The 19,543-nt window shown below is 35.9% G+C and overlaps 1 protein-coding gene across 1 annotated transcript; it reads left to right on the top strand.

The window, feature by feature from the left end:
* Positions 1-9,671: 9,671 nt before the first annotated feature.
* Positions 9,672-15,803, top strand: LOC113694885 (carboxyl-terminal-processing peptidase 3, chloroplastic). Its single transcript, XM_027213787.2, has 12 exons — positions 9,672-10,141; positions 10,273-10,354; positions 10,679-10,809; positions 11,174-11,260; positions 12,035-12,113; positions 13,091-13,179; positions 13,746-13,778; positions 13,979-14,098; positions 14,179-14,265; positions 14,371-14,520; positions 14,654-14,761; positions 15,334-15,803. The coding sequence occupies exons 1-12, from the start codon at positions 9,806-9,808 to the stop codon at positions 15,577-15,579; spliced, it is 1,548 nt and encodes a 515-aa protein (XP_027069588.1). The 5' UTR covers positions 9,672-9,805; the 3' UTR covers positions 15,580-15,803.
* Positions 15,804-19,543: the final 3,740 nt, after the last annotated feature.

Genomic DNA, 19,543 nt, shown 5'->3' with positions numbered 1-19,543 from the left:
ACCATTTTGAACTTGTCTTCATGAAGAAAATCAGTTTTTTCTTGTGTTAATAAATACTACTTTAGAACCTTGAATTTTGAGCAAGTAAAGCCCCATTCCATGGTATTTTCTAGATTGTACAAGTGTACAATCCCTCTCTTGATAAGAAAGGATTTTCAAGTGATGGTGTGTAATAGATAACTATTGTTTGCTCAGGTGCTCAAGGAGACCTTCGTGAGGATCTCGAAGGGAACACCTAAAGGCTTCTTTACGCACTCACTCTCTTATTTTGATTGGTAAGTGTCAAGTGCATGAATTTGTTGCTAAGTGATTAACTATTTCTTATTCGTTATGTGAATTTGAAATTTTGAGACGAGTATGTACTTTATCGCACTCGTTCCCTTTCGAACGAAATTATATTCGTATTTTGCTATGTGAATTCATATTCGACTTGTACATAGTAATGTGGATGGATTCGTATATGTGATTCCTATTTGGAATCGTCGATTTGAGTGTTGCTTATTGACTTATATTCGTATTCGTATTCGGGGGACTCCCAAACTCGTTGATTAACTTTGCGATTCGAGCCAGTATGGGTTTGGTCGATAAGCTTAGCAAACCATGAGATATTCGTAGAGTATGATCTATTGGAGAGATCTTGTTCGGCATTACTCGCGCAGTATTGCCATGATATACTCGAATATTATCAAAACTTTGATGAGCGGGCCCGGTAAGGGAGTGTAACGGTGACGAAATTCGAAGAAAAGTGGTGTATCTACGGATTTGATACTTATGTGGTTGACGGAGTGTCAACATGAGCTGCGATTAAGACTTTGACTCGACTACGTGGAATTTAGCTCCTGAGAGCTACAGTATCCTTGAATTGTTTTCGTTTATTTTCCTATTCGAAGTGTGAATTATTCGAATTTGATAGCTTCATCTACAATGTAATTGTTGTTGCTACTTGGGTTATGTGTTTGCATGTGTGTTTCTTGGTCTCACTGAGTATTGGCTCATTCCATTAGTTTATTTTTCTTAACAGGAACCCGATTGGAAGGAGTTAAGCAAATGCCGACTTGAGGCACTTTTGTATTAGTGTTTTGATTGTAATTGACTAGACACTTTTGGATGTTGTATATTTTTGGGAAAAGTGTTTGTAAATTTGAAATTGTGATGTAAGACTGGATAATTATGTATGGAAATGATTTCCTACCTTTATTCCGACTTTCGTTGTTAGTATTAGACTAGGTTTGAATTGAATTTGTTTCGAGTACTGGCGAGAGTTGGGCAGGCGTCCCGCGGATACCCTTTAGTTCGCCTTAGGGAGAAGTGGGGGCGTCACAAGTCTGTCATCCGATGATTTACCATGCTTGATTTGTCTTAGCACTTCCTTGTTTTGGAGTTGTATTTGGACATTGCACCATCCTTTATTCAGCGTTTTGCACAAGACTAGTCTGACTGCTAAAGCTACATCCGTATTCTTGTTTCCGTAGCTTCTGTCCTTTAATGCCCAGAATTCTGTTGCATCATGTGACATTGTGTTGATAGCAACTCCAATACCCAACAAAGCAGATCTCAATAAGCTCGTTGTTGTCACTCTCAGCCTTATCAAATCCTGGTCCTCTTGTACCTCATGTTCCCCCTCTAGGTCTGGCATTGTTTCTGTTATACTCTGATCAGGTTCCTTCCTATTTACTTTCTCCATCTCCAACCATTCTTTATGTGCTTTTTGAATAACACAGCATGATTGGCGTCTACCTTGGTTCTCAAATTCCCTCTTGTTCCTTTCTTTCCAAATGTGCCATAAGATGTTTGCAGTAAGACCAATATGGCTGTTACCCTCTTGCCTTGTTTTAGCTTCTGTGATCCTGCGCCACCACCTTGTGAAGTTGCATCTCTGGTTTTTTGCTCCATCCCACATAACTGGAGCTACTTTCCAGACATCGTTTGCTAAAGGGCATTGCAAAAGTATGTGTTCTATCGTTTCTGGCTCCTCTCCGCATCCCTTGCACACTGGATCCCCAATTGCAGTTTTCCTGTGGATTGCCTCTCTGGCTGGTAGCACTCCATTAATACACTTCTAGATAAACACCTTAATTTTGTGTTTGATGTTGAGCTTTCACAGTGTATTCCAAGTTTGCTTGCTTTGATGATTACCTGCATCAAAACTAGTTCCAACAGATTCCTGTCCTTTATCGCTGCCTGATCTCTCATCTAAGAACCTTTTGTAACCAGATCTCACGTATACTCGCCTCCTTCACTGTGTTTCCAGTAGTTGGAATCTGTTCTACCTGCAAGACTAATTGGAATACTGAGAATCTTCTCTGCATCAGTCCTGTTGAACAATCTGAATATTACATTTGTGTTCCATCTACTTTGGTTGATTAGCTGATATGCAAAAACAAGCTCACAGTTTGGGGGTCTTGGAGTTGTAGGCAGACCTAATGGAAAAGTTGGTATCCATTTATGCTCCTATATGTTTGTGCCTCTCCAATTGCCAATTCTCCTCCTTATTCCTTCTTCCACAATCCCTCTGACTTCTATCAGTCCTTTCCAAAATCAAGACGCATTACTCTGAACTTTACAAGTAAAAATTGGTTCTTTCGAAAAATACTTGGCTTTCAATACTTTGCTGACTAGGAGGTTTGGTTTGGTGATTAATCTCCAAACCTGTTTTCCTAGTAGAGTTTTGTTGAAAACTTCTAGATCCTTAAATCCCAAGCCACCTTCCTGTCGATCCTAAGCCATTCTCCTCCAAGATATCCAGTGCATTTTATTTTTGCCATTAGTTTCCCCCCACCAATAGTTGGCCATAGCTGAGTTGATATCCTTGAGGAGTTTCCTAGGCAGGTTGAAACAAGACATAACATAGGTTGGCATAGCCATTGTGACTGCTTTGAGCGTGACTTCCTTTCCAGCAGGACTTAGCAATTTATTCTTTCAACTTTCCAGCCTCATCTTTATATTATCTCTTATATAGCCAAAAATCTGCTCCTTTGTTCTTGAAATAACCATAGGAAGACCAAGATATTTCCCTTGCTTCACTTCTGCCATTCCTCCTAAAGCACTGCAAATCTCCTGTTTCTGTCTGCATGTCAAATTTTTGCTAAAAAACACTGATGATTTCTCCAGATTGATTAGCTGTCCTGAGGCCTGCTCATAATCTTGGAGAATTTTCATGAGTTCCTTAGCTTGTTGCACATTTTTTTTTTTCAACAAACGGAATTAGTACTTTCATATATTAAACAGGTAAGGTGAGTTATGCTTGGACCTTGTCTACTGATCTTCAAGCCTTTCAGATTTTTGCTTTCTGTTGATCTTTGGAGTAGATTTGAGAAGCCTTCTGAGCAGATCAAAAACAGGTAAGGTGAGAGGGGGTCTCCCTGCCTTATTCCTCTTCCTGGCTTTACAAAGCCTTTGACTTCCCCATTGCAATTGAAAGAGTAAGAGACAGTCTTCAGGCATCTTGATATCCAACTTACCCATTTATCACAGAACCCCATTCTTGTCATCATGTCTCTAATAAAATGCCATTCAACTCTATCATAAGTTTTAGCCATGTCTAGCTTGATAGCCATATACTTTTCTTTCCCTTGCCTTTTGTTTTTCAGATATTGCATATATTCCTAAGCAATGATCACATTATCTAAGATTTGTCTATTTGGTATGAAGGCAGATTGATTTTACAAATGCACTTGTCAAGAACAGGTTTCAGTTTGTTTGCCAAAATTTTTTATATGATTTTATACAAGACACTACACAGACTGATTGGTGTATAGTTTTTCAACCTAATTGGATTCAGAATTTTTGGAATGAGGGAGATAACTGTATGGTTAATAGATTTAAGCATGCAGCCAGTTACAAAGAAATCTTGGACAGCTTGAACCACATCATTTTTAATCACTTTCCAGAATTTTTGGAAGAACAGTGGAGTCATTCCATCCATTCCAGGGGCTTTATCTGGATTCATGGAAAAAATAGCAGTCCTGATTTCCTCCTCATGCACTGGTTTTGTCAATTTGGAGTTCATTTCCTCAGTAATAGAGTGTGGGATATCCCTTAGTACCTCTGAGTTATCTTCTTTTCCTCCACTGGTAAAAAGGCTCCTATAGAACATGGAAATCTCAGAAATTAGATTTTCATCATTTTTTGTCCAAGTACCATCCTCTCTTTGAACATTACAGATTCTATTCCTGTTTCTCCTCCCTCTCACATGAGCATGAAAAAAACTAGTGTTCTTGTCTCCCTCTCTTAGCCAGTTCACTCTAGCTTTTTGGCTCCGAAAAGATTCCTCCTCTTTATATGCCTCTTTGATCTGTTCCTTAAGGTCAAATCTGATCATCCTTTTGTTCTCCACATTTGACACATTCAACCTCTCTAACCTACTCTTAATGTCATTGATTCTTACTTTGGAGTTTGCCTGGAAAGTGTTTTTCCATTTTAGGAGATCAATCTTGCAATTCTTCACTTTCTTGGTCACTCGAAACATTTTAGTTCCTTGTTCCACGGAGAAAAATGATGATTGAAACAAGTTTAAGATTGAACTTAGTAAACTATTCTGCAGACTTTAGAGAGAGCATTTGGCCTTGTCTTTTTGAACTGTTTGAGGTGTTTCTTATTAAAACTAGCGTACAATCAAATAGTAGAACTATTTCTTCAAGATTAGAAGTGTTCATGTCTATTGCATTGAATTTTTCCACAATAACATACATATTAAAGCAATCACCTTAATCAATTGTAGTTTTGGTACAAGAGATTGGCATCTGGCCGTATAGTTGAGAGCAAAATTGAGTTGAGTATGGTATGGCACTTTTCATGTCAAGTACTAAAAATTGACTAGTTTAATTGACAAAAAATATAGAAATGCTCTTTTAACAAATTTTATTAAAGCATACATTTTGTTATCATTACTTTTGGGGTTAATTAAATTACTTAGGTTTACTAAAAATTTAGTTAAAAAAAAGTAGCTTTCTACAATTCATTGTATTTGGGGATCCCTTTATTTTATTTTACTAAGGTTTCTGGAGAAATTTCTTGATTGCAATCAATATGTTTTGAACCACTAAGGCTTTTTTTTTATTGAAATTCTTATATTTGTGGGCAGTAGAAGAAACTCAAGTCATGAGAAAATGACATAGAGGGAGGAAATGAATACCAAGATGAAATTAAGGGGATTTATTATTATAAACCCTTAAAATTGCAACACTAAGGAGTGTCACCATCAAATATATAGATAGGTTAGGTCACAATTGCAAAGCCTCTAATTTGTTGTAATTTCTTGTTGCAAGTGCATTTTTTTTTATTATTTGCCACATCCCCTACATCAATCAGGCTGAGTACTAATCCTTCAAGGTTGCAAATGCTTATCCTATCTTCATTGGCACCTTCATTGGCATTTAATTTTCTATTGTTCCTCTTTCACTTTTCTCCTCCATTACTCCAAAAAGCTTTTCACAGGGAAAAAAAAATTGTCAATGCTTCAAATGTTTATAGGAATCCTCAGTAGGAATATAGTGCACGAAGTGCAGTGTATTTCTGGAACAGCATGATGGAAAAATGGAAACTAAGCAAAGACACTTACATCTATGATGTCTGGCATGAATATAGGACGACAAGGTTCTTGACCAATAGCCTGCAATTGTTGGTTATTGCTGGAATTCTGTTGATTTTTTTTTATTTTGTATATAAGTATCCGCATTCGTTTTACGGTTTGCAACTAATTTTGTTCAAGTCACGTCGAGTCTCTTGCAAGGGGAAACTCTCTCAACGTTGTCTTTTTACATTCCTATGGGTTTTGAACTCGAGACCTCATGATTAAAGGATGCAAGCCCCTTCCACTTGATTAAAGGATGCAAAAAGTGAAACTTAGTTTTATGTCGAGATCTCATCGTTAAGGGATGCAAGTTATTTGGATGGAATTCGGTTGATTTTGTATTGCCAGTTTGATGTTTCTAGAATCAAGATAGTTAATCAGTTCTCTCTTAAGCATCATTTCCATGCAGAGAATCTAACTTGCAAGTAAACATTGTATGTGTGATAGTCATGTTTTTCTCATATCTATGGCCTCAATGGTCTCTTTGGAGATCTTCTCTTTTCCATCTAAATACAAAAAGAACAATTGAATCAGTCATCAGAACTTTCAAATAAAGTTGATGAAGTTTAATTTTTCATAGGCCATTAAACAAAATTATCTCCAGATAAACTCCTTGTGATTTATGAATTCAGACATGGTGACAGGATGAAATCTAATTTTTGGGACCCCCCCCCCCAAAAAAAGGAAAAAAAGAGGACAAGATCACAGGTAATTAATTCTTTACAGTGCACACAGATATACAACCAAATACATATAGTGTGATGACAACTCTACCTCTAGAATTTCGTTAGAAAATTTTGATTTGTATACATTGCATAATCAATTTGCATCATTATCCTAATGTAAACATCCATTGCTTCTCGAAAAGTCTCTTTTATAAAAGGAAAAATGGATCCAAGAACTACATCTGAGATTTTCAACTTTCACATCATGCCGATCTTCACTTGTAACTTTAAAACAGTAAAACATCCAAGTGTAAATAGAACGTAAATAATCTAAACATGAAACAGATAAAATGTTTCTTGCTTACCAAGGATAAACCTCCACACCACAAGAGCACCTACTTTTCTCATTCACATTTTCTTTTAGCTGCTCTTTTATTTATTTTTTAAAATATAAGTGAAAAGTCTCGAATCTAATATCTCTCACTTACACTCCCTCCCTTGATACCACCAAATCCATCCCTCCCCATTAAAGGTGTCAAAATGGGTGATTTGAGTGGGTTTGGGTTGGGTAAAATGGGTAATAGGTATAAGTGAGTCAATCCATTTATACCCATTTAATTAGATGGGTATAAATGGGTAAGTCAAAAAATGAATTAGATAACCCAATTACCCATTTATAACCCATTTATTTTAACTTTTTGTAAATTCATTTAAATTCATTTTTGCAAACTAAATTATCAATTTATACCATCCTTTGCACTTATCATTAGTTTTAAATATTTATTTATAATGCTCAATAAACCTAATTATCAATTTTATGTATGTCGCAAAATTACATACTATTTAATAATTAAAAAATAAGAATATAAAAATTTGAACTAAGTACTATAAAAGTTAACATAAAAACTTAATCAAAAAATTTTGAACCTCTAACATTTTTTTGTGTGTAAATTAAAATTTTTATTTTGAAAAAATAAGAAAAGAGGTTAAAACTTGTCATAAATTGGTAATGCTGAAAAATAAGTAAGTTAACAAACTAAGAGAAAATAAAATGATAAAATAAAACCAACAAATAATAATAATAATGTAACAAAAGTAGTTAACATCATGACAAAATGAAAATTTTGAAAAAAAAAAAATGGGTGGAGGAAGGAGGAGGTTTGGGAGAAGTCAATTCTAAATGGATTAATTAGGTTTGATAGGTTACCCAATAATATCAATTTATTAAATGGATATTATTGGGTAACCCATTTATACCCATATGCAATAATTTAAGATACCCATACCCATCTATTCATGGGCGGATTTGGGTAAACTTAATTAAATAGGTTTGTTTGACAGCTATACTCCCCACCCACTTTTTTCCCATTCACCTTGTTGCAACGCAATTTCATGCATTTTGTCTGGACTCCTACCAAACATGTCATTGTCATGTACCTAAACATTTCATAGAACAAATTCCCATCAAATTCTCTAGTAATCTTCTTCTCAATAAAGCAAATTGATTGAAAATCTATGTTGTTGTGTTTCACAACCCCATGGCCGAACTAGATTGTATATGCATATAAATTAAAATGGTTCGAAAAATTAAATTAGGACCAAATTTTACAAATTTAAATTTGTAAGGGATATAAAATTAAAATTTTAAAAGATTAATTTGACGAAATGTGAAAAATATTTTGAACGATTTTCCCTTCAAGTAAATTATAATTCTAGAGATTGATATATTGATCCCATAGGTCCTTCTATCAAGTTGAACGCCAATTCTAAAGCGACATAGTAGATAAAATTTAAAGCCCATGCGATGCACCTTTTATTGCCAAATATATAATAGTTATCCAGATGGACTGTGAACTAACTAAGCCCAACCCCCCTATATTGTTCTTAAGCCCAACCTTTTTTAGGCCTGTTTAACACTTCAACATGTTTGTGGGTTACTTTTCGTGAGAAACAAAAGAATTGAAGGACCAGATAATGAATTGAAGAATGTTATTTTGGGGATCTTAATTCCTGTCGCAATTATTTCCAAATTCTTTATCTCTTTACAAAGCTTCTCTTTCTTTCAAGTGGAAAAGAGCAACTAACGAGCTGATTACCTAGTATTTAATCTCTTTCCGTATGTTATGAGCACAGCATTTGTGTTTGTTTAATTATTACACTAGCACAAGTAACTGTTGGAGCTCAATTCTTTGACATTATATGGGAATTCAAGTTGAAAGTTGAGTTTGGCTCTTTAAACTTGACCAAGCTGAGTTCGAACTTAAGTTTGCAATACTCATTTAACAAATGTTATATTAGTTGTAAAATATGAAAGAATTGATGTTCTTATAACCTTGTTTCAATACTCTTAAAAAATAGAATAAAGAAAACATTAAAATATAAGGCTCATAGGTGCAAACTATCATAAGAATAAAAAAACGAAAAGCTAGAAAAGAGACACAATAAATGAAGCTTTATTGCTCCATATGCATGATAAAGAAAACAAAAAGAAGAAAATAGAGGCTCAAAATTGGGAGGTAAAGAAGAACAAGAGTAAAAAACAAAAGGAAAATAAAATCCAACTTACCAATGCAAGGATCGTTGGGAGTTGAATATAAGAAAGGGTTTGTGAATTAGAATGATGGGATAAATAGATTTGAGCTTTGAGGGGAAGGATGATCGACTAGAAGAGACAAAAAAAGTCGTGGATTTTGAGTAGCAATAGGGAAGGAGAAGGATCTGAACATTTTATTTAGTGAAGTATATATTTTTTTCACAACATACTTTTATACATATTTTGTAGGATTAGAAACTAGGGACAGATGTGCGTGTATATATATAATGTATATGTTTGCAAAACTATTTGCAAATGGATTTGTAGCCACTTATTTTAGCTTAGTGACTAAGGTCGAAATCCTAATACGTAGAGATTTTAAATTCTAATTCCCCTACCCTCTCTCTGCTTCTTAAATCCTACTCCTCTTCTACTAAAAAAATTTTAAAAAAAAGGAATTGCATCCATTTGTTTATTATATAATTTAGTATATGTATACCTAATGTTTATAATCACAAATATAGTTGATCTGCTTACAAACAAATTCCATCTTTAGCTCGACTAGTAAATGATCCTAATAATAAATGTGTTGAAGCTAAATTCGTATCATTCGATCAAAACCCTTTTCAAACTCGAACGAGCCAAACATGTCTAGTAAAGGGCATATTAAATGCAAACGAGAAAGCGACAGGGCAGTGTGCAAATTGACCAAAGTTGGAGGGCTGTTTTCTTGAACCCCACCAAAAAGTGAGTTCCTCCTCATTTTAGTAATTTTAAATGCTTAAGAATCACATAATATGAACCAATCTATCTATTGGCCCACTTGGAAGAACATTTTTTACCACTCAGACACTCGCCCACGCAACAGACTTAATCACCACAAAGTATCAACGAACAAAGATCCAAGCAGGCCTAACCAGATTCACGACATGACGGTCCATGCAAAATTTTGCCTAACCACTCCAACTTTTAAATAGACTAACAGCTCAAACTCAAGAATTCTTTCTCAGATCATCATTTTTTCCTCTTAGAAGTATGGAATCTTTCTGCTCGAATTTTGATCTCAACCCATCAACTACTTCTCTAATTTCTAAATCGTTTCAAAGACCCACTTCAAAGTTATTCTTTCCTAGTCGGTTTCCTAGCTCAATTTGTGATAAAAACAAAAAATTTGGACTTAAATTACCTGCAACAAGGAAGTCCAATACACATCATAACAATAAAGCACCTGTTGAATTAAAAGACAGTTTGTTTAGATGGGTCAGTGGTGGAGTTTTTGGGTTTGCTGCTGCTGTATCCTTATGTTGTTCTGACTCTCCAGCTTTTGCACAGTCTATTACTATTGCATTCCCGGTTTCTCACACGCGGGAGGTAACTAATTACTGAAACAATTCAGTTCTTGAACTGTATCTTTCTAAGTATTTTGTTGCCTGGTTTGGTTTCACTTGGATTTTTACTTTTGTTTTACGAGTTTCCTGATTATGGAATTGTTTTACTGGTAGATAAATACAGTTCAGAGAACCCTTGTGGAAGCTTGGGGTCTGATTAGGGAAACCTTTGTTGATCCTACTTTCAATCATCAAGGTATGAAATCACAATTCTTTAATGCATGTTCTTGAGTTCAGATGTTTTCCGTGAGAAACAAAATAATTTCAAGCTTGTAATTGCATGCAATGTGGCACTGTCAAGAACTGTCTAATTTGAGGAGAAATACTTGATTGGCAAATGGAATTTTTCTTGGTAGATTGAATAAACAAAAAGAAATGATAAGATTGTCGCTAGTCCTTCCTGTCCTCTGCTCTTGATAGCTGTTGATTATTCCACTCTATTAAGAGACTTATCTCCCATTTACCAAGCACTATTTGAAACTCGGTGTAATCTCTGAATTGGTGAAGTTTCAATTTGCAGACTGGGATTTGAAACTTCAGCAGACAATGGTAGAAATGTTTCCTCTTAAGTCAGAAGATGCAGCTTATGGCAAGATTAAGGGAATGCTTTCTTCTCTTGGAGATCCCTTTACTCGCATTATCAGTCCTAAGGTAATAACCATCGGAAGATATGAATGTCCAATATCCAATATCATTCCTGGCATGATAAAAAGTGACAATCCGCTGGATTTCTTAATCGCCAGGTTGTTCCTTTGATTTTCTCTTCTTCCCTGTTATACCTTCTTAACATGCTATAATTTCAAAGATTTGAGCAGCTATTCTAGTCATTCCAGTTCTATAAAGTTCCTATTTCTAAATTTCCAACTCCTTCCTTGGCATTTTGGAATGCAATTGCTAGAAACTACATTGACCTCATTTTATATCAAAAGTACCTAGTCTGCTGTGTTGTTCCATTTTGGTTCATCTAAAGTTTCGATTTTGTTTATGATTTATTGTAGAGGGTTCTTGAATGCAGGAATACCAGAGCTTTAGAATAGGAACTGATGGAAATTTGCAAGGTGTTGGTCTCTTCATTACTGTCGAACCAAAAACAGGGCACCTGGTTGGTAACACATTCTTTTGAACTTGAGTTTTCATATTCTATTAATAGCAATCAGGCCAAAACAATACATTTTCTAATCTGCATTTTCTGTAAGTCTGTGCTCCTAAATGGATTACTAAATGAATTAATGCGTTCAAAATTTATTCATATCATGCATAGTTCATAAACTTGCTACCATGGTTCCTACTACACTTGCTTAAACTTTTTGACACCCTTCTAATTGAAGCTGTTGTCTACCTATTTAATTAAGATAATCGCAAGCTTAAGAAGCCCAAAGCCTATAGCCAGCGTATTAGGAAAAATCAACCAAAAGCAAAGCAGGTGAAAAGAAGTGAAGATGCATGTAGTTGCATTCATGGTGATACGGATCATGAAACTCTGGAACAAAGCATTATTCTGTCACCATAACTGATAGTCTGCATGCTCCCCAGAATTCGAGCAGGGTGTCACAAGATGCAACCCTTGAGGGGAAACAAGACTGAACAGAACCATTGTTATTCTGATGTGATGAGAACCATTGTTATTCTGTGCCTTTCTCTTCTTGGCACATGTGTCTATTTGTTTTGTTTCTCTTTTGCATTCATTTGACTGCACATTATGTCCACCAAGTGGATTGAATACTAAATTCCTAAATGTGTCCAAGTTCTACTGAGACTGTAAAATATTTGTTTATCTGTCCAGGTTCTTGGATCCCTGCAAACATTCATATAGTCTTTGTTTCTAACATTTGACTACAAATGGTTATGTATTGTTTTCATTGTCATCTAACTGCAGGTTGTTTCATCATGTGTGGAGCATGGTCCAGCCGCACGTGCTGGTATACATGAAGGAGATGAGCTGGTTGAAATTAATGGTAAATGACGACCAAACTCTTCATCTTATCAATTAACAAGATTTATTTATGTATTTTCCATAATTTGATAGAGGCTGAGCTACTATTGAACAATACTCCCATGCATAATGGCTGAGTGAAATAAATGAGACTCTAGGACCTAATCTCAAAGATGGATTGTAATTTTTTTCTTGGCAGATTCTAAATAATTATACTGTCTTATGTGAAAGTTGAAAGGTCTATATGCTTCAGATAATTTACCCTGTGGATAGGGTTCAATGCTGTTAGTTCTTTTTAAGTTGAAGATTTGCCTCAATTTTCTGGATTTAGTTCAGACTATCAGGCCAAGGCAATGCGTTAATTATGTCTATGCCATGTAGGCAGATGATGTTTTTTAAGTAATTGAATTGCCTCGTGTAGATTACTGACTCATGTATTCTAAAGGAAAATCCTAAGGTCAGCCACATTTATTAGACTTTATCCACACAATCCTTGTGGTTTTAGCTCCAGATGTATTCAAACTCATACATACTGTTCAGAAACAAATAAATTTGGATAATGACAAGGAAATCAAATATTGTAAATTCGGATCTTCATTTAACAAAATTTCTTTGGGACTCACCTGAAGTATTTTATTCATCTCTAAAGTTTGACATTTTCCAATCTACTTTTAAGTGCTTTCTGTAAGCACTTCCTCTCTGGGAAGAGATGTTGTTGATGGGGGAAGCTTTTTATCTTTATCCACTGCAAATCCTTTTCTCTTGACTGTCAGTTTAGGACCATGAACAGCCTCGGGGGTTACCACTCAGCTAGTGATTAGAACTAATAGCTTGTATTTATCTTCGTTCCAAAAGGTTCTGTTCATAATTCTTTAGTACTACACACTGTGTACTTGAAATAAATATAGGTGTTATTCTACCAACTTGTCTTGGTAGGAAAAGATATGTGTACAAAAATAAGTGCCTAAAGCATTGTTGACTGTTGTTTGTAAAAATCAGGGGAAGGCATTGAGGGAATCGGAAGCGAAGCAGCAGCACAGAAGCTCAGAGGCCGTGCTGGCACTACTGTTACTGTAAAAATTCACCCCGTAAGCAATTTTCCTTCCAATCTTTGTATTCAACATGGCCATAGGGTGTTCTCAAAAACTGCAGCATCCTTCAATTAGACAATTATGCATCTTAGCTTTGCAAATGTTAAAAATGACAAGGAATCCAGAAGTCAAGATTCATTTCAAACCTTGATTGGATTCAAAGTATCTAAAACTGGATGTCTCTGGTTCTTTCAAACAATGAGTCAGTTGACAGGTCAGGAAATTTTCATTTTTATCCAACATTCTATGATACTTTGACATATTTTCTTGTTAAGTAACCATTGCTTCACTTCCAACATAAAAATGTTCACTTTGTTTATAACAAGACTAAGCCCCGACAGCTGCATGAAATCAATCACATTTAGATGATGCATATGAACATTCAGTGATGCTGATTTGTTGGTGTCATTGTCAGTTGAAGTTCTAAGATGGTGGATGTAACTTGACTTGCATATACAAGCATGTCAATCTGAGAGTTGACATATTTAACATGCATTGGTAATCACATGTTGTACTCACATTCTAACTTCCTGTTCTTGCTGGTTTGTTTTCATTCTTTTCAGGGTACTGATTCCAAAAATTCTAATTTCAGAGAGGTACAAATGCATTACTAGTACAATTAGTTGGTATACTGCATCTTACATGGCTAGTTAATTCTGGCATAGTGACGGTTATCTCAAAGGCTAGATTGCAGTAATTTGGAATAGAACATGTCCACAGCAGAGCTTTGTGCTGCAACCTAGATCCAGTATTTATTACTCGATGAACTTATATAAAACTACACAATATCGTGAAGGTAAAACTACCTCGTGAAGTAATTCGGTTCTCACCAGTATCCAGTGCTATCATCACTCACAGAACACCTGACGGTCACATGTCAAAAACTGGATATGTGAAATTGTCAGCTTTCTCTCAGGTAGTCAGAAAAAACTCATGATATTCAGTCACTTCTTCTTTTGCACATCATGTTTGCATGACATCCTTTTAATATGACAGAGTTCTGCAACCGATATGCAAAATACCATCCGTGAGATGGAAAATCAAGGCGTACAGTCGTACATCTTAGACCTGCGGAATAATCCTGTAAGCTCAAGGATTTCTGTTCTCTTGGTGCAAAGCTTTTTGTACCTTTAATGCGCATTCATAACTTGATTACAAGTATTCTTTTTTCTCCTTATGACCTTGCAGGGCGGTTTGGTCAAAGCAGGACTTGATGTTGCCCAAATTTGGCTTGATGGGGATGAGACTCTTGTAAACACCATTGATAGAGATGGTAATTTGTTCTCAATCAGCATGGCCAACGGGCATGCTGTAACACACGATCCACTTGTTGTCCTTGTGAGTAGATGAATGATTCCAACAACATAGAAGTGTAGATGGATCTCTTTTTGCTTGAGAGATACTTGAATAATACTTCCCGAAAGCATTCCCATGGTTTGACCTGCGAACTTCTTTCCTTTTACTTGAACAGGTGAACGAGGGAAGTGCAAGTGCCAGTGAGATTCTGGCAGGAGCTCTTCATGACAATGGCCGAGCACTTCTTGTTGGACATAGAACTTTTGGGAAGGGAAAAATACAGGTTTGCAGTATCTTCTTAAAAGCATAACTGTTATAGACGCACTCCATCATTTAAAATCTCAAACTTCCGCTCATAATCTAAGGATCAATAACTTGGAGCTTTGAATCAAAGGATGAGCTCATAAAAATATCAGAGATTCCCTTTTTTTTCCTAAAGGTAATAGATACCAGGAAACATATCCTTGTCTTCCTCAGACTGATTTTTACAAACTGGCCATGTTGTGGTGGACACGCCAAAAACTTTTCTTAGCTTGTTTAAGTGGTTTCAAGAGATTACACTAGGCCTCACCTCAAATATTTAAGATTAGCTGAACTCAACCTGTGGCCATCAAGTTTGGAATTGGGGATGGTTAAAATGTTAGAACAAAGAAGCATTTAATTGCCATATACCAGGAGTTTGAAGTCTTGCCATTGGGGTGGCATCCTAATGGCTGGATTCCTCCTACTGACTCTTAAACATCTGAATCCTTTTCGACTTTGGGGTTACCTTATCACTTTTTTATCACCACTTCTTTGAGAACTTATGGCACTGCACATCAGTTCCCTTAACAATGCTGAGTCATTTTGCTGCAGAGCATAACGGAGCTGGATGACGGATCGGCTTTATTTATAACAGTGGCAAAATACTTGTCCCCAGGACTTCATGACATTGATCAGGTTGGAATAACACCTGATGTTCAGTGCTCAGCTGATATGCTCAATTCACCCAAAGAATCCTCCAAGGACAAGAACTTGAACTCACCCCTGGAAGCTGATTCTTGCATCATAATTGCTGAGCATGAGTTGGATATTCAAGAATCCGAAGCCTCTCCTTCTTAAGTGATCGTTCAACCTCGAAGGACTTCCACTCCATTAAATTAATGGAAGTCATTAGCATAGTATATATGGTAGGATGCATCGTTTCATAAATCATACTAATATGTTCTTCTTGTATACATCTTGGCGTAGATGTTAGATATAACCACTTGTGGTGGTATACTGCTGTATACCATATAGTATTTCAACACAAAAAAGAAAGGAAAAGGTGTCGATATTAAGCTGAACCTCATATGTCACTACCAAATTGAATTGGTTTGGAAAAAACAAATAATTTTCCAACTCAGCCAAATCAAGCGCCTATTCAATTCTTTTGACAAAATACCAGAAGAATTTTTAGCCAGTACTGCTTTGAACTTGCTTCACCGTCAACTGACAGTCCTCCATTTATACAATCAAACCAGCACTCAACTGACGTACAAATTCAAATGTGTAAAATAAAACTACGGACCTTGAGAGTTTGCATGGCATAACGGTCTTTGCATGCCAAATTACTAAGATTGGTACAAAAAAAAGATATACTAAGGTTCACATTAAACCATATATACTGTTGAACTTTGCAAAAGTTTATTTTATATTTACTTCGTATTTTAAAATAATTTACATTTTTTTTTTAAAAATTAAACGTACAACTTGTTGAATTGGACAAAACCGTTTCGAAAGCATTCGTCCCACCCCCCGTTCCCGGCATGATTCCGGTTACCTGGAGCTTAGCTGGGAGTGAGTGAGTGGGCTATTATTGATGCGCCATGTGGCTAACGTGGGCGGCGCCGTATTTTATGTTTTAGGCTTTTAGCATGTTATCAGCTGCAGTTGGGAACTTGGAAGTCTCATTACAGTGGCAGGTGGTTTGGTTGCGGGTTAAGGCATGATGAAATAAAGAATTGAATCCATAGAAAAATTTTTTTTTTTTTTTTTTTTTTTTTGTCAACACAGGGGTGTCCGGGTCAAGACCCGAAGGCGGCCCGACTAATCCCCTGCGCCTGGAGTACAGCGCCACCCCAACCGCACCCAGGCGTTAGGTGAGGTTCGATCCCACGACCTTGCGAGTGGTTTTCCAGCCGCAGACCGGGTGATCTAACCCAGGGGGCAATTGAATCCATAGAATGGAATAAAGGATATTGTAGTGACTGAATTGAAGTGGTGGACAAAAGTTCTTTGAACAGGTTCATTCAACGACTAATTGCTCTATTCTCCACATGGATGGGAGCAGAACGGAAGAAGGAAGATGTTAGAAAGGTGAAAGGTTAAAGGTAGCATTCTGAGGGACAAATGGCCAAATTTAGAGACGATGTTATCTGCAGGGAATACTGACGAGAGATTGATGGTTCAATTTCCTATTTACCAACAAGGATAAATTTCCAAACCAACTTTCTTTAGGCGAATTGATCACTAACTAGGTGAAGCATAAAATGCAGGTTTCAGACGTCTAAACCTCTGTACATAAAATTCGAAAGATATGCAGTAGTATAATACCCTTTTAGTCTAGAGGTGGAATTCTCTTCCTTTTAGTTTTTGTAAAGTTTCTTATTTTAGACGTTTTTGAAATTGTCAAAATTCACACAGTTATATATATATATATGTTTCATTCTTCAAAGTCCTAAAAATTGTCTCTTTATGTAAGAAGAATACTAATAAAGAAAAAGAATCTCAACCATTTTAGTTTGAACACAAGCATGATTTAGATTATTATAAACCTAAAGCAACAATTTAAATAGGAGGGATATAAAACAATTCACATTGAATATCTAACTATAGTTAGTACAAATCTATGTATGAATCAGTTATCCCCTGCTCATAGGTCGCTGCTGCCCTAAACGCATTGTTGGAAACCTATAACTATTCTAGTAATTAAACATCGAATGTGCTAATATTTAAAATACTCTAATTCGGTTTCCTTTACAAAGAAAGAAAAAAAAAAAAAAACTTTACAATTCCTTATTGACTAAGGCAATGTTTCATAGTCTCCCCTCCAGATTTTATTATTACCGCATTTGTTGCGGACATTATCTCAGATTAATAAAATTTTGGCTCTTTTCTTTCCAAAAAAAAAAAAAAAAAAAAACGCAATCTTTCATAGTCTCCCCACAGTTTTGCATCCAGAAACGATGGCATTTTCAAGGTGAATTAAAAGGGGAAAACAAGGAATAGAAGATCAAAAGTTTGGATTTGAGAGGAACATATATATGGGGCTTTTGAGGCCATTAGTCTTGCTTTTTAGGCGACACGCTATCGGATTGAAAAAGTAAAAGATATAAAGATAAGACAGAACAAAATATAATTCAATTTGCATGCAAATCTTACACGAACAAAAGCATGATGATAACAAAATAGAGATTTTTATTCCTCACTATCTTTTAATAAATGTAGTGATACACAAATACAGGGATGAAAGAATCACGAATTCAGGTGTCAAATTCCTGCATATAATTAACAAAAAGAATATGTCCATAATCAATGGTAAATGTATACGAGCTGGTCCATGAGGAAAACCTCAATTCCTCATCAGACCAAAAACTGACGAGAGCAGAGACGCGGCGATCAAAGCGGTGGACACTGGCAAAGAAAACCCGGCTCCGGCATCAGGAGACGGTGCCGGGGCCAGGCTTACCTCTTCAGCCGAGGCGGCAGTAATGGCCGACATGACGACTGTCAACACCAAAGCCTTGATCATACTAACTTGAGCCATTTTCTTGAAGATGTCTTTTACTTCTTTTTAGCAAAAGTCGAAGCTGTAGTAAGCAGCAATAGAAATATAGAAGTTTGCTGTTCTGTGATGGAATGGGAGTCAAGACGTGGTGGCATTTATAGGGAGATTTTGACGTGTAGATTGAACTTAACGCGCAATGACAAACAGCTGGTGGAACCAGAACGTTCGTTCGTTCTCCAACGTCTGAATATTAAAAGCGGCTAATTTAGACTTTTAAAGAACCAGAAGAATAGCTAATTAAGGCGGCGTAACAGCTGGATTTGCGGGTGACTGATTATTTCCTTTTTGTCCCCAGGTATCGTACTCTTTCACACATTGTAACGTTGGAAGTCCAGGATTGGGGGTCCAGAATTCGATTCACTTTCATAATGATCCATGTTTCTGCCAACGAGGTTAAAAATGGACAATGATTTTTCACCCTGTCCAATCACATCATTAAGCATAATCATTTGCACTCCATAGTATTAAGCATCATCTTTTGCATCGGTAGAATGTTAGAGAGTAGATTAAAGAATTAATCTTTTTTGATCGTAAGATTTACGCTAACGGGTTTAGATGGAATGCATGTTTTGCATGCAAAATTTTGAGATCAAATTCGAGCTCGTATATATTGTTGCTGTAGAAATTTTGATAGTAGTACTTTATTAACCAGCTTACCGCACTTGTCCTATATAATAAGATAAGAAGTTACAATGCAACACATAGCTCCGAAGATCGACATACTATGGTAAAGTTCTATGTCAATAATGAAAGAGTGGGAGACGAGTTTGATAAAGTTGGCAAAAGGAAGAAAAGGAACAAATTGAGCACAATTTTTACAGGGCAATCCAGCTGAAAGTTGACTTCATAATTAAAGCAATATGCAGCAGCTGTTGAATATCGGCAGATCAGCTCATGGGATCGTTGCAATAATTAAAATGGAAGCATTATTGCATCAAGGGCTGTCCATGAGCAAATGAAGGGTGAAATAGTAGGAAAGTTATAGCTAGTCCCGGACTAGTCTCATGTTATCTTACCAACTTTTAGGGTGTATTTAATAAAATTGAAATTCGAAAACTGAAATTTGAAATCATTAAATTATTGTATAGTTAAGTACTAAATTTGATACATTTAAGTATATATTACGTTAAGTGATAAGTAAATAACTACTTATCACTTACTTTTAGGATCAAATTTTGCCTAAAAAATTTAATACTACTTAAATAATTTAAATATTCTATTTTTAATTATCAAATGCAGCTGAACATATTAAAATCT

The sequence above is a fragment of the Coffea arabica genome, chromosome 6e (genome assembly GCF_036785885.1).
Source record: "Coffea arabica cultivar ET-39 chromosome 6e, Coffea Arabica ET-39 HiFi, whole genome shotgun sequence".
NCBI classification, from domain to species: domain Eukaryota; kingdom Viridiplantae; phylum Streptophyta; class Magnoliopsida; order Gentianales; family Rubiaceae; genus Coffea; species Coffea arabica.
Note: the sequence above shows the minus strand (reverse complement) of the source record. Positions and strands in the feature narration are given on the sequence as shown.

Excerpts from the sequence above, each read along its gene's own strand:
- LOC113694885 (XM_027213787.2), top strand. The coding sequence starts at position 9,806 with ATGGAATCTTTCTGCTCGAATTTTGATCTCAACCCATCAACTACTTCT. Across the intron at positions 10,142-10,272 it reads CGGTTTCTCACACGCGGGAG|ATAAATACAGTTCAGAGAAC; the intron begins GTAACTAATTAC and ends TTTTACTGGTAG. Across the intron at positions 13,180-13,745 it reads TTACTGTAAAAATTCACCCC|GGTACTGATTCCAAAAATTC; the intron begins GTAAGCAATTTT and ends CATTCTTTTCAG.